Source organism: Eubalaena glacialis, chromosome 14 (genome assembly GCF_028564815.1).
Source record: "Eubalaena glacialis isolate mEubGla1 chromosome 14, mEubGla1.1.hap2.+ XY, whole genome shotgun sequence".
Taxonomy (NCBI): Eukaryota; Metazoa; Chordata; class Mammalia; order Artiodactyla; family Balaenidae; genus Eubalaena; species Eubalaena glacialis.
The window spans coordinates 80013904-80029578 of record NC_083729.1 but is presented as its reverse complement, the minus strand read 5'-3'; the positions used below and the strand labels follow the sequence as shown (position 1 = coordinate 80029578).

Genomic DNA, 15675 nt, shown 5'->3' with positions numbered 1-15675 from the left:
GATGCACCTTCCTTCTCGGTCACCTCCTCCTCCCTGAATCCTGTCTCCTGTCTCTCCCTCCCTCCTCCCCTCACTCCCTCAGTGTTGGGGGGAATTCTCCAGGGCCCCGCCTTGCTCTCCTCTCCATCCCAGAGCCACCTCATCCTTTCCCTCACCTTCAGCTGTCACCACCTGATGCTCCTGGTTCCCAGATCTTCTCCTCTCCCAGGTCTTCTCCTCTCCCAGGTCTCAAGTCCAGCATTTCTGGTTCTCTGAACCTCTCCTCCCTGTCTCCTGGTACCTTCAGTCAGCATCTCTCTAACTCCAAATCTGTTCCTTCTCTTGTGTCCCAAATTTCTGACGGTGACAAAATCACCATCCTCTCTGGACCCCAAGCTCCAAATCTCAGTCATCTTTGATGCTCCTCCTTCCTCCGATTTACTCTTCAAGTCCTGCCCGTTTGATACCCCTTCCTTCCTTCCTTCCAGGCCCTCTTCCAGGCACCCTCCCTTCTAGCTTGGACTATTGCAGTAGCCACTCAAGGGGTCACTGCCACTCTCCCTTCCTGTTTGAGGCCTGTGCATTTGGCCCTGATCCCAGCCTTCCTGTCTAGTCTCTCCTGACCTTTCTGGTTCTTTCTGGTTCTGGTTCACTGTACTTACAGCGCCACCTTCAGTGCTGTTCTAGAAATAGCAACTCTGCTGTTTCTAGAATTTTCTCTTTCCTGCCTCTACTGATGCTAGTTCATCTGCCCCTGTTCCCACCTATTTGAAATCCTGTCCACCCTTCAAGGTCAAGAGCCACCTCCTTCACAGCAGCCTCCTTAATTCCTGGTGGAACTGGTCTCTCACTTCATGGCACCCCAGTGGCCCTCTTGTAGTCATTTCTATCCATGTCTTATCTGCACCCTTACTAGGTGCACAGTAAATGGTAAAGGAATGAAGGATGGCTGTTCATATTTTTAGCTGTCACAGCCAGGAGAGCAATGCTTAGCAACAAGTATGGGCTTTGGAAATATGCAGACCCAGGTTAAAAAAATCCCAGCTCCAGGACTTCCCTGGCGGTCCAGTGGTTAAGATTCTGTGCTTCCAATGAAGGGGGTGCAGGTTCGATCCCTGGTCAGGGAATTAAGATCCCACATGCCACGCAGCCTGGCCAAAAAAAAAAAAAAAAAAAAAAAAAAAATCCAGCTCCCCCACTTGCTGTTGTACCTCTATGAGCCTCAGCCTCTTCACCTGCAAAATGGGCACGATAATGGTTTTTGCCACAAAATAATCATGAGTCGATGTCCATAGAGACTTCCCAGGAGGCAGAGCTCATGCTGAGGCTACCTGTTAGTCACTTCTCCTGTGTCAGTTTGCTCTCTAAGGTTGATCATGATCTTCACTCACTGTTGAACCAATAAAAGAAACAAGTCCGATGCTGGCATTGGGAAGTTATTTACAATCCAGACTCTTGTGGAGACGAGGCTGTCTCCTGCTTGTGTGGATCTCTTCCCGTCTTTTCTCTGTGGTGCGGTAGCTTGGGCACAGTTGGGGCGTTGCCTGTGCCCTTGTCCCTCCCTGTCCACCTTGCCTATGCTGTGTGGCCCTGGGCAAGCCACTCTCCCACCCTGGGCTTCAGGTCCCTCATTGCTCTGGGCCCGACTTCCGCCTCCTGTTCAGCCTTGAGGTGAGCAGTGTCTGAGTGGCAGCGTATATATAACACGTGAGCCCCTGCCCCGGTCCCCACCGAGAGAGAGAGAGAGGAATGTCAACCTGTGGGTTGTTAGGACAGGAAGGAGGCTGTCCCGTTAGGACAGGAAATGGCTTAGGTGCCACTTACTTCATAGGGGAGGACACTGAGATCCCGGTGCTGAGCCGCTGCCCAAGGTCATGCTGCTGTTAGATGCTGCCCAAGGTCATGCTGCTGTTAGATGCTGCCCAAGGTCATGCTGCTGTTAGATGCTGCCCAAGGTCATGCTGCTGTTAGATGCCGAGCTGGGCTGAGAGCAATACTCCAGTTCCCAGTCCTGTGTTCCTGCATCACTCCAGACACCCCCATGGCCCCCTCCCCTCCACACACACTGAACTGACAATTCCTGACCACATTCTGCTTGGATCACACCCCCAGGCCCTGAGGCCCCACGGCTGAGAGCCTGAGGGATGCCTGTCTGCCACTGAGAATTCTAGAGCCAGTCACAGCCCAGGGTGCTTTTAAGGTTGTCTGCCTGCTCTTCTGACCGTTTTATCTGGAACACCTCTAGGAGTTAAGAAGGTACATTCTTATGCAAAAGACAGCCAGCAAGTGCCCCCAAGGCAGGCTCCCACTTTGCCTTGAGGCAAGGCTGGGGCCACGCTTAAATGCAGGTGGTGGGTCGCAAGTTACCTTAAGAGACTAAAGATAGTTTCTTTAAAGCTTTATCACTGTGTCCTAATATAACATTGTAAATCAACTGTACTTCAATTAAAAGAAAAAAGAAATTAGGATATTGAAAAGCAAAACAAATAAACACACAAAGCGTCATCACTGTGATAAAGTGGGAAGTTGTAAATGTAGCTCCACTTTTCACTGAGCAAATTTGTCTTGTGGATGCCCCACCTTTGGGTCCCCTACCCCACTCCTGCTCCTTGAAGAGAGATCTGCCACCACTTTAACCTCCCCTCAGGGCCTGGCCTCTCCAAAGAGGAAGCGTGGACCAAGCAGAGCTTCCAGCTGCGTCTCACTCGCGGCCTTCTACACGTGAGGGCTGGACAGCTGCTGCGTGTGGAGTCCTTCCCAGTGACCCCCGAACCCCATCACCTGGGTGCTGGCCTGACTCAGATGACCAGGCCCTGCTCTGCTTTACAGGGACTCTGCTCATCTGTGTGCTGTCATTGTCCTGCACAGCCCTGTGTCACTTCCCACATCCAGGTCCTCATGTCCTCAGCAGCTGCTGTCAGCACCTCAGATCCAGCCTGGCCTCAGGTGTTGGCCAGTGTTCCCACCCGGCCTTCCCTCACCAGTTAATGTTCATTTTTGCACTTCATCTGCCATTAAGGGCACTTCCGGTCTTTATTGCAGACATCCGCGTGCCCAGCTCCAACCTGAGGAAGGAAGGCAGAGCAGATACCAGGGGCCGTTCTCCATGTGTGCCACGCAGTGTGTCCAGAATGTCCTCATGACTCTAAAATCCCACTGTCTTCACTTTGCTCACTACCCAGAAACCTTCAGTGGAGCTCTCATCGAAGTCCAAGTTGAGGCAAAATACAGTTTTTGCAGACTGATCTCCCACTCCTCACCAGCACCCGAGCCTCTTCTCCTCACACTGGTTCAATCTCAGTTTCCCAAATGCACCCGGGTTTTCCACTCTCACGCCTTGGCTCCAACCACTCTCTGGCCACAGTGTCCTTCCCCTCTCTTTCTGATGGTGCAGCCCTTGCCTCGCTCAAGTCTGAGCTCTTGGACGAAGCCTCCCCGGGTATTCTAGCCAACAGTGCTCTGTCTCTGTCCCCTGAACTTCTGTCGCATGTTTTGTCGCCTGTCATTTGCTGTCTTGTACGCGTTTGTGTCTCGATGCCTCAGCCAGACTGTGAGAACCTTGGGAGCAGGAACCGTGTCATGTTTCCTATTCATGTTTGTTTCCCCTGCGGGGCTTCACTCAGAGCTTCAGGAACACTCCATCAGCGTTGGCTGCGAATGAAGGAATGAAGAAGTGAGTGAGTGAATGAGTGACTTGTAGGAGGCCAGGGCAGCATGGCGCCCTTCAACCCATTTTGTCGGTTTGGTGCCCATGGCTTTTTTTTTTCTTTTCCCCTTTATCAGGTGGTTCGATTCTTTCCTTTTGTCTCCTCTTTGGACCTCAGAGAAGGGCAGGTAACCCCGCTGAGAGATGTGACTAACTCCAAACTGATTCCTTCGGGGAGGGAGGCCAGTAGCCACCTGTGCCCACCAGCCCATGGTCTGGATCGGAGCCAGGTGTCTCTCCTCCCGACAGCCGTGTGTGTACATGTGCGTTAATCCCAGAGCCAAGGCCCAGTCAGCCTCCTCCCAGAGCCTCTTATTGTGTTGATTTGATAGCATCTAACATGCAATTAACTTATTTGGTTTTTTGGTTTGTTTGTTTCATGCCTGGAGAATGAATTGAATTTGACGATTGATGCTATGGTGGGAAGAATTCTTTCTCTCTCTTTTGTTTGTTAATCCAATTCTATGTCACGAACGAGGCCCTTGCCTTCCTCCAGCATGTTGAGAAGGAGCCTGCTTGGCCTTGATGTGGAGCATGTATAGCTGTAGAGGTTAACTGTGTTAGCGAGGTGGGAACCCTGTGGGAATTTAGAAGGAAGTACTAACTCTTTTTTTTTTTCCAAATATTTGAATCGCCAGTGGGAAATGTGGTTATGCTGGCGGCTTTGTTATCAATTGCCTGACTCACTAAAGCCTTTTGTCTTCATTCTCATTGTTATCAGTTGAAGGCAGTAGAAACCATGTGAGGTGAGGTGGGCTAAACTTTGTGCTCTGCTGGAGCCCCCTCCTGTCACTTGTGTCCCTGTCACTGGTGTCCCTTCCCCTGTGTGTCCCTCTGGAAAAGAGGACCTCGTCAAGGGCTTGCAACCAAACTTAGTAACTGTTGAATCGGGGTTCTGTGGGCCCTAATGGCAGGTATTCTATTGGTGGTAAACTGTTTTACTTAGAATATCAGCTTTTTAAAGGTCTGGGTTTTCCCAGGAATACACTCCCTCCTCTGACTAAGAAAAGCATCAAAATGTAGAAAATTTGCTGTGTGTTAGCTACATGGATTTCTTATTCCTTACAAATTGGGGGAAGGATTAGGAATTAAAAGTTCTCAGATTCACAGCATTGCAAATCAACTGTACTCCAATAAAAATTAATTGTGAAAATTAAAAAAAACATTTACAGCACATATACATATAAATATGTACATAAAAGTACATATGAGTCCCTAAGGTTTATATCTTGAATCCATCTATAAAATTAGAAAAATGTAGTAATTAAATACAAATGAAAGACTACATCAATAAAATTAAAATTGAAATACAAAAAAGATCTCAGATTAATAGAAAATTCAGTGACACAGTTTACTTTTTTTTAAATTTACTTTTATTTATTTATTTTTGGCTGTGTTGGGTCTTTGTTCCTACACGCAAGCTTTCTCTGGTTGCGGTGAGCGGGGGCTACTCTTCGTTGCGGTGCGCGGGCTTCTCATTGTGGTGGCTTCTCTTGTTGCAGAGCACAGGCTCTAAGTGCATGGGCTTCAGTAGTTGCAGCACGTGGGCTCAGTAGTTGCGGCATGCAAGCACTAGAGCGCAGGCTCAGTAGTTGTGGTGCATGGGCTTAGTTGCTCTGCGGCATGTGGGATCTTCCCGGACCAGGGCTCGAACCCGTGTCCCCTGCATTGGCAGGCGGATTCTTAACCACTGTGCCACCAGGGAAGTCCCCACAGTTTACTTCTTAAAGTCCAATTTTCTAAGAGTTTTAGCCAGGAAAAAGAAAAGATTAAAGTAATCAGGAATAGATTCCCCTCCCTTGCCCCCAAGATACTTCTGTGGGATTTCTGGGGCTCTAAGAGCCCAGCTGAGAGAGCCACTGGGCCATATGTTGTTGACGTGCCCAGAAAAAAGCAAGGTGAGTCTTTTAAAACAAACAGCATGTAAACAAGCAGCCACAACAAAACTGGGTAGACCATGCTTATAATACTGTGGGGAATAAAGAGGTCAAAGTATGACAATACAAGTAGGAGATTAGTTTTCATGGAAGGCTGTGGATGTGTTCCTTTCTGGTCCCATGAGGCTGGGCTCTAGAGTGCCCATGGGCTCAGTTGCCCCGTGGCATGTGGGATCTTAGTTCCCCAACCAGGGATCAAATTCGTATCCCCTGCATTGGAAGGTAGATTCTTAACCACTGGACCACCAGGGAAGTCCCATCTACTTCTATTTATTAAAAAGACTCTTTTGGAGTCTTTAGACATAGATTTTTCTGTGTGTCACTTTTGTATATGCAATAAAGGATGTAGGCACAATAAATTGATTGAAGTCTTTCTAACCTTCACTTTCAGAATCTGATTCTTCTGAATCACTTTTCAACTCCGTTCATCAGTATCCGTTTATGAGGAGGCCACATCACTCTCTGTGCTTTCTAGAGCGTTGGTGATGCAGAGCTTTTGTCTCTGAGATTTTCATCCATGCTGCTGATACCCATTCTGCCAGTTCTGATGTTGCCACTTTCTTCATCTTACTTGAAGGTGTCAGTGGAATGTGTTTTAGGCAACCTAGACTCAGATTCCTTCTTCAAGTGGGTCTTTTTTTTTTTTATCTTTTGGCTGCACTGCACGGCATGTGGGATCTTAGTTCCCTGACCGGGGATTGAACCTGAGCCCCTTGCATTGGAAGGGCGGAGTCTTAACCACTGCGCCACCAGGGAAGTCCCAATTGGTCTTAAATGGTTTGTTAACAGTGAACAGTCAGGAGTTTCCATCGTCTGGTCATGCCTTTGGGAATAACAACCAAGTGCATTCATGTGTAGGCAGTGACAACAACGACAAGGCAACAGCAATTGTAAGACCCTCCCTAGTTTTCAGAGGTGAAAAAATGTATGTCTTGTAATTGATGAGAATTATTCACAAGAAGTCTAGGAGTAAATGGGCACTGTCAGTATTCCAGTGACTTAGTGATGCCAAGGCTCCGGGTGGATGTCTCTGTGAGTCTCCTTGTCACAAGGTGGCAGTTCCCACACTCAAAGGCAGAAAGCAGGGAGCAGGGTCAGGCCTTTCTCCTTCTGCATGTGAGAGAGAGAAAATATCTTTCCCAGAAATCTCTTAGCAGATTTCCCCTTACCTCCCATTGGCCAGAACTGCATCACATGGCCATGCATAATAGCTAGGAGGGAGTTTGGGAAATCTGTTATTTTCTCACCATTTCGAGAACGGAATTGGGAATGACTTTTGGATGGTCAACTAACAGTCTGTCCCAATGTGGTCAAATACATTTGGGATATGCTGAGTCAAACAACCCAAAACACTACGACTTCTCAAAGCTTTTAATATGTGGCTCATTGAATTATAGAATATGTTTTTAAGCTTTTCCAAATTTAGGGAGTCCAAATTTATTTTCCCAAAAATAAGGAACCCAATTTTGCAGAATACCAGAGAACCACTCTTGGCTGTTCCCAGAATAACAAAATGAAGATTCTCAGAGCAGAGCTGAATTGGCCGGTGGAATAAGGTTTGTGGAAAGTGAATGGAGATGAGGTTTGCAGTAGAGACTGAGCAGGGCTGAGAGGTTCACAGATGAAAGGGCTGTATTGATCTGAACCATCTCAGATTGTTTTGACAGGTACGGGCTAATTTGTTTTCAAGAGTCTGTATCCATGCTGCCGTGGTTTCTTCTGAGACAGGACTCAGTCGATACTGAGCTATTATTATCTCCTTTTCTTTCCTAACCTCTGCCATTTCCAGTCTTCATGATACTAGTGATACTGGAGCAGGCCGGCTGGCTTCTGGGACTGGAGTTGAGTGCTTTGCTGAAATGGTCATGGACATGTGTGATGCCTGCTGCCTCTTTTCCTCAGATACATTGCTGAGCCTTTGTAAGAGCTGGCAGACCCAGGGAAGGAGTTAGTCTGCCACCATTTATTTGGACTTAGAATCATGAAGCCCCTCCTAGTTTTTTTGTCCAGAAGTGATCTTTTTTTTTGGCTGCCCCACACAGCATGTGGGATCTTAGTTCCCCGACCAGGGATTGAACCCGTGCCCCCTGTAGTGGAAGCACGGAGTCTTAATCACTGGACCACTAGGGAAGTTCCTAGATGTCATCTTGAATGTTTCTGAGTAGAATAATCATGGGTCATTGGCTGATGGATTTGGAGGGGATTATACTGGGGAGCTGGTCTCCCCCCCTCATTTTCTTGGCAAAGACCATCCAGCTGTTATGTCTAGAAGGTGAAGCCTCAAACCCCTTGCCCACCATTGTTCAGCAGCTGTATCTGAGGCAACCAGGGAGATTTCTGCCTTTCTCACATAATGCCCTTCAAACACCCCTTTGCCTGGATTTAGAATTCTAGTTGTATATACATATATTTTATTTTATTTTATTTTATTTATTTATTTTAAAATTCATTTTTATTTTTGGCTGAGTTGGGTCTCCATTGCTGCACGTGGGCTTTCTCTAGTTGCAGTGAGCAGGGGCTACTCTTCGTTGCGGTGCACGGGCTTCTCATTGCGGCAGCTCCCCTTGTTTGTTGCTGAGCACGGGCTCTAGGCACACGGGCTTCAGTTGTTGCAGCACGCAGGCTCAGTAGTTGTGGCACGTGGGCTCTAGGGTGCACAGGCTTCAGTAGTTGTGGCGTGTGGGCTCAGTAGTTGTGGCACACAGGGTTAGTTGCTCTGCGACATGTGGGATCTTCCCGGACCAGGGATCGAACCCGTGTCCCCTGTATTGGCAGGTGGATTCTTAACCACTGTGCCACCAGGGAAGTCCTGTATATATATTTGATTATTTAAATAGTTTTCTTTCTGCCGTTGTTAGTTTCCTGGAGACGTGGTTTTTAAAGTATCTTTGGTAGGTTGAGAACTTATCATTTTCATATTTTAATGCATCTTTGTTTCATTCTGACATTTTTTCTAAATGTCTGCAAGCTCCTTTGTTTTCCCCGTTGCCTCTAATGAACTCATTCTGTGTTTGCTCCTTTAGCTAACTGACTCTTTTGCTAAAGTTACTTCAGTGAATTACTGTGCTTTGTTGGCTCATTTTCATTACTATTTAAGTAAAGTGAAAAAAAATCTCCAAACCCTTCTGCCATCTCTGAAAGCCTCTTACTAATGCTGTCATGGCCCTTGTTGGTTTCATCAATCCCACCCCCCAGCCCAGAGCCCTTGTTAGCTGCTCTCGCTGATTTTGTGCTGATTTGTTGGTTCTTTTCTATCTGCGGTGCCTGTGGTCCCCACGTCCTCTAGCCCTCTAGGACTACTCTTTCCTTCATTATTCAAATAAAATACCTCCACCCCCCATCCATGCATCTCATGTACCTATGGGAAGTCTGCATGCCCACGAGTGTTTCTGAAGATACCCAAGTTTATCAATTTGCCTAGTGGTTACTCGCCTGTCACCTCTTGCTCCAAATCCCAGCTCAGTTCTCAATAATCCACGTCTCCTTACCAGCCCCTCCGCCCTCAGGTTTCCTTCTCCCCCAAACACGAGTCTCCCCCTCCAGCCCCTGAGGCACACCTAAAGCAATGCTGTCATCCCTGTGCCTTCCTGATAATCCTTTCACTTTGACAGATTCTCTCATCCAGACAGCGAGGCCCTTCCCTTTCATAAGTATAATGGATTGATCTTGCTTTCCTAAACAAAAGAATAGTTTCCCCCTGAGACAGCTTCTGTGGCTCCTTCAGAATAAGAAATGGTTACAGTCAACAGTGTTTTGTTGCGTGTGTGTTTTTTTTTAATATCATCTTTTTCCTTCCTGATTCATTACCTTTGGGTATTTTATGAAGCTCAAATGTGACAGTGGCAGTCAGTGTGACTGATAAACAGTCATGTGAACAGATAAAAGAAATGGCTGTTGTCATACATTTAAAAAATACTGTCTGCATTTTATTTCCTTTGAAAAGAGTAAGGACTGAGCACATAGATTATTAAGTTCTGATATTCCAGCCAGATTCTTGTGTCCTGGGAACTGAGCAAAATGTAGCTCTGTAAGGATTTTTATTTATGTAAAGCCTGAGAAGCCGCAGACAAGCCCTGGAGAGTAGGAACCGAAGGCAGCAGTCGTTTCCTCGGCCCTGAGTCTGGCTGAGGCTCTGGCTTATCGTGGGGGGCGTCTGAAGGAGAGGAAGGAGACTGGAGCCAGAAGAACAATTCCTGAGCCCACAGGAGGCCCTAGAACATTCTGGGCCTGGACCCCCTCAGTGTTCCCTGCAAGTACACCAGGTAGCTGCCCCTCTGCAGAGTATTCCAGAGGACTGGCCTCCACCTTGCTGACTGTCAGAGCCCCCTCTTGGCCTCGGTTGCGTTCGCCCGCCACGGCTGCCCTGGTCTTTGGGGCAGGCCTCTGACGTGTGCCCTGTCCTGTGTTGTGTCCAGGGACAGGGTGCCTTATCAGAGAGACTCCGGAGCTTCAGCATGCAGGACCTCTCCACCATCAGGGGAGACGGCGCCCCTGCTCCCTCAGGCCCCCCGCCACCGGGGCCCGGGCGGGCCAGCGGCAAGCACGGCCAGCCTAAGATGTCCAGGAGTGCTTCTGAGAGCGCTGGCAGCTCAGGTAGGTGTCACTTCCCTTCCCCTCTTTTCCACCTCGTAGGCCTTGCTTTCGTGGAGAGAGACCCAGGCCCCCCTAGGGCCCTTGCCCCGAGGACTCGCCACCCATACAGACGTCCATCAGACCGTGCCAGGCCAGCCAAGGGGCAGAGCACCGCTTGGGCCAGGACAGAGGGCTGGCCTCGGGGACTCTGATGGGGGGCAGGGTTAGGTGCACCAAAGGGCCCCATCTCCTCCATCTGATTATCTGGGGGGTTGGGGGGGGGGTTGCGTAGTAGTACCTGGACCAAGCCTAGAGGCGACAGGCCCAGCTGGACCTGGGCCAAGGCAGCTTTCTCTGTGTTCTTCTTCTCTGACCCCGCACTCCCAGGAGGGCTTACCTGTCGTGAGCCCCTGAGCGTCTCCTCCCACCCAGCCAGGGCTTAACGGCACGGTATCCCTTTTCCCTGCGTGGTATTTCCTGTCCTGTCTCTCACTCTACCACCTCCTCCCCTCCCTGAGCCCCCATGCCCCATGCATAACCTCGGCCACCACATGCAAAGGCCGCACTAGCTCTGGGGTCTAATTCCTGTGGAGGCCAGGGCTTTACGGAAACCACACCTCTACCTCGATGTCTACCCCTGGTAGAGGGGTACCTGGGCCAGGATTGGCCTGGAACTTTGTTTAAAAGTGCAGAGTCCTGGGCCCCCCCGCCAGGGGATTCAGCAGGGAGTTGGACCAGGACTCAGGGTGTCCCAGACTGTTCCTTGGGAAGGTCACGGGGACTTGGCTGTCAGGAGCTGAGCACTGCTGCCGCCAGCAGAAGGGTGATGGGGAGAGGGCTGCAGGGGATCGTTCTGGATCATCACCTCCGCCCCTCCACCTTGGTGGGAAATTGAGCCTGGGGGCTGAAATTGGGCCACTGTTGGAATCTCTGGCTGTGACCTGTGCAGGTTGCTAGCCTGCCCTTAAATGTATAAACAGGGACATCCAGGCCACCTAGACCTACACTGTGTGCTGTGAGGTGCAGCCTACAGGGGCACCTCAGTCCTGCGCCTGGGGTCCTTCCAGGCCCCACCTGACTTGAGGGTCTAAGACATGGATGGGAAAGAGGGAGCCTCACCACTGCCCTGGGAATGACAACCCATGCTACCCTCCAGGGGAAGGAGAACGGCTCAGGGCCTGGCCCAGCGTCTGCCAGGTTCCAACCCTCTCAGGAATGGCCTCTCTACCCCCGGCCCCAGGATTGAAGAATGTGGCTTTTCTGTTGGAAGGGAGAGATTTTAACCCTAGCAGCGTTGGGGAGGTGGAGGCTTGGCCGTGGGGGTGGGGTCCACCTCAGGTAGGGGAGCCCTGTCCCTGTGCCAGGGGAACTTAGTATGGAATCCCAAAAGGCCAGGCAGGAGGGGACCTTGGGGATCACTCAGTCTAATCCTCTGAGTTTACCAATGAAGAGACAAAGGCCCAGGGAAGGGAGCTGTCACCAGGGTCGCCCGCTGGTGGCATTCTCCTGTGGCCCCCTGACTCCTAGGCCAGTGCCTTCTCTCCACTCACCTGCTGGCCATCAGGTTTCCTTGAGCATCTACAACTTCTGACCTCCTGGGCACTGTCGCAGAAGTAGGGATGTGAAATGCAATTAGATATCGCCTCCACCCTCGGTCAGCTTACCGGCTACGAAGCCTCAAGTGAAAGCTGTCATTGGAAGAAAAAAGGCCCCAATTCTGTGAGGCTCAGTGGGCAGAGCTAGAACCAGTGGGGTAAAGTTCCAAGGGGGTAGCCACTTACTAGCTGTGTGGCCTGGGCAAGCTGTTTATCCTCTCTGCACCGCAGATTCTTTATCTGAACACAGGAAATGACAAGCCCCATTTGTAAGGTCGTCGTGAGGATTCAACCAAAATAATCCATGTAAAGGTGCTTAGGGTCATGCCTGGCACTCTAGGTAGTAGCTGCTGCTATTATTGTTCTTCTTGTTGATATCTAACTCACCTACGGAAGCACTTTATAATATGAAAGTATCCAGGACAGAAATGGGCTGCCTTGTGAGGTAGTGAGATTCCTGACATTGGAAGGGCCCAAACCAAAGTCAAATAGTCATATACCAAAGCTCTAGGGAGGGATTCCTGCTTTGGCTAGGAAGTGGGCCTAGCTGGCCATACAGTCCCTTTCCCTCTTAGAGTCTATATTGTCATTATAGAGGTGAACGAAGCAGAGGAAGTAGGCTCAGAGAGGTCACACACTGTGCCAAGGCCACACAGGACTGGAATCCAGGCCTCCTGCCTACACCTCCCCTTGGTGGATTATTCGTGGCAGCTTCAGAACTAGGAAAGAGAGAGGTTTGGTAGGATCTAAAAGGTGATGGATATTACTCAGCCATAAAAAGGAATGAAATTTTGCCATTTGTGACAACATGGATGGACCTGAGGGTATTATGCTTAGTGAAATAAGTCAGACAGAGAAAGACAAATACTGTATGTTTTCATTTATATGTGGAATCTAAAAAATGAAACAAATGAATATAACAAAACAGAAACAGACTCAGAGATACTGAGAACAGACCAGTGGTTGCCAGAGGGGAGAGTGGTGGCGGGGAGGGGTAAAATGGGTGGAGAGGATTAAGAGCTACAAACTACCAGATATCAAATAGATAGGCTACAAGGATGCAATGCACAGCACAGGAGTATAGCCATTATTATTTATAGTATCTGTATACAGAGTATGATCTATAAAAATATTGAATTACTGCACCTGTACACCTGAAACTAATATAATATTGTAAGTCAACTATACTTCAATACGGAAAAAAAAAAAAAAGGCGATGGGAGGCATCCCCTGGGCTTTGAACATCTTCCCAGACAATCACTAGATGGAAGCGGATTTGGGCTGATTTGTTTGGTTCTGACCCTGCCGCCCTCCGTCCTCTGCCATGCCCCGGGGGGCAGGGGCAGCGCTCTGGTTGCAGGTGTGCAGGCCAAGCAGGTGGAGTCCGCAGAGAACGAGAGAGCCTGCTGTGCTGCCACACGACCTGCTCTGCTCACTGCCTGCCCTTGGCCGTGGCGCCTGTGATTTCAGGGGGCCGGCAAGGGAGGTGCTGACCTAGCAGGGAGGGTAGGGACCATTGGCCCTCGCCCTGGCTGTTCTGGGCCTAAAATAAAAGTCATCTCAGAAAGACAGACCAGTGAAAGATGGCCCAGGGTCTGGGCGTGGGGCAGAAGCACCCAGATCAGAGGCTCTGGGGCTGTCATAACCCCAGAGTGGAGGGTCCGGGTGCCTGGGAGGAAGTCAGCCAAAGGAGGCCCAGCTTTGTGTGCCCTCCCAGCACCCAGCCTCGGACGCCAGGCATGGTCGGGTCGGGGAAACGGCCCCCAGTCTGGGCTTCCATCCTGGCTGAGTGACCCTGGGCCTGTGCAGAGACGGTAAATGCAACACAGCGAGGCAGACGTCACCAAGCAGTCACCACACTTGTTCCCTCTGGGCCTAGATTCAGCCTCAGAACCTTGCTCAGAATGATACCCCAGGCGGCTGCTATCAGAGGATTTGACCTCGGCACAGAAAACGAGCTCAATTCGCTTCAGGTTTCCTCTGGAGAAAAGGCACAAGAATCCCTATCCAGCCTACATCTTAGGCTTGTGAGGAGAGCAGTCAAGGTTATTTGCAAGCCCTGGCAGGTGGCACCTGTTGCAGGCAGGCTGGGAGAGGATGGGCAAGACGCGGTGGCTGCACCCCGTGGAGCTGTGTGCAGCGTTGGAAGCAACAGTTTATATAGGTAGAGTTTGAAAACACGAGGCCTAGTGAAAAAAGTACAAAACAGAATAAGATATTATATAACAATTTATGTAAAATAAAAATATAGGCCCATTGGTTTAAAATAACACTATGCAGTTTGCATCGCCCACCCTGCAGAATGGACTGGGAGGCATTTTGTCAGACGCCATTTATGGAAAGTCTGGCACGGAACCCCAGGAAGGGTACAAGGGAGTTGAAAAAATGATCCTTGCCTTCCATGAACTTGGAGACAGCTTGTATTTAGTGAGCACCTACTGTATACCAAGGCCCAGATGTGCACCAAGACCAATGGACTGTGTAAGGTAGCAGCCAATTAGCCGTTTGAGCACTTTGAGGGTTCAGCGGTCAGTTTCCTGCAGGTCATTCTGAACTGGGAGACAGAGAGAGGAGGGGCATCTGGGCAGGCACAGTTGGAGTTATTTCTCAGAGGAAACTTTGACGTCATCCCCTGCCTTCCCTTGGGCTGCGGGACACAAGGACTGACCTCTGTGGGCCAGGCAAGGTCATTTTCTAGCACCCGAGAGGAAGCTGGATCTGGAATGATCCCCTCCCCCACCTCGGTGTCTCTACAGAGACCCACATTCCTGGGACCCCTGTATTGAACACACTGGGATCCCCACACCTCCCTGGGACCTCCCGGTTTGCCTGGGGCTGGTTCCTGTCAACTGGGGGCTATCACTGATGGTGCCCCCATCCCCACAGTGTGTACCTGCTGCTTCGCCTGCAGGACCCGGAAAGGTGAGTAGACAGCCAGCATCTCTGTAGCGTGAGGGACTCGCCTCTGGAGGAGGCTCTAACCATGAGCTGGTGTCAGACCTGGGGGCTCCCTTTCAGCTGCAGGGTCTGGGGGTGGAGTCAGGAGGTTAACTCCTTAAAACAGCAAACATGGATTAATTTACAGCGAAGCCAGGCTAGACATTTGGGAGTGGCTTAACTGGGTGGTCTGGCTCAGGGACTCTCAAGAGTTCTGGTCAGGATGTCGGCCAGGGCTGCAGCCATCTGAAGGCTTGACTGAAGATGGCTGTCTTGTGACTGTTGGCTGGAGGCCTCAGATCCTCACCACATGGGCCTCTCTGGGGCTGCTTGAGCATCCTTACAACATGGCAGCTGGCTTCACCCAGAGTGAGTGATGCAGGAGAGAGAGGGCAAGCAGGAAGCCACAGTACCTTTTAGGACCTGGTCAGAAGTCACACACCACCACTTCTGCCTTATTCTGTTGGCTGGAAGTGAGTCATTAAGTCCAGCCCACACTCAAGGGGAGGGGAATTCATCTCCACCTCTTGAAGGGAGGAGCGTCAAAGAATGTGTGGAGCTATTTTAAAACCATCCCAGGGTCATAGTTTCTTGTGCTCTGGGTGATGATGACACAGGCACTTACCCAGCTCCTCTGAAGTGATGGAGCCCCAGGGGTTTCGGTCCTTGTGCAGCCAAGGGAGCCCTGGTCCTGCTTTGCCACTTACCAGCTGTGTAACTATGTGCGAATCACCTAACCGCGCAAAGCCTTGATTTGCTTCAAATAGAGATAAAGATCCCCGCTTCCCCAGTTCACTGTGCTGTTGTGAAAATGTCTGTGAAAGGACTTTTTGAAGGGTGGTAATGATGATTACTGTTATAGCCAGGAGACCTCAGGGAGGGGAGGGGCCTGGGCTCTCCCCAGCCCGGGCAGGCCCCTGCTGCCACCCTCCCTGGGTGTGGGTGATGG

At 50.1% G+C, this 15675-nt stretch overlaps 1 protein-coding gene across 2 annotated transcripts in view; it reads left to right on the top strand.

The window, feature by feature from the left end:
- The window catches only part of REEP1 (receptor accessory protein 1), a 45405-nt gene that overhangs the window by 20370 nt on the left and 9360 nt on the right, over window positions 1-15675 (top strand). Inside the window, exons 4-5 of one of the 2 annotated variants that reach the window (XM_061168782.1) lie at window positions 10038-10215; window positions 14676-14711. In XM_061168782.1, the coding sequence (XP_061024765.1) occupies window positions 10038-10215; window positions 14676-14711 (214 nt within the window). The remainder of the gene's footprint in view (window positions 1-10037; window positions 10216-14675; window positions 14712-15675) is intronic. The other variant, XM_061168783.1, reaches the window with a different exon arrangement.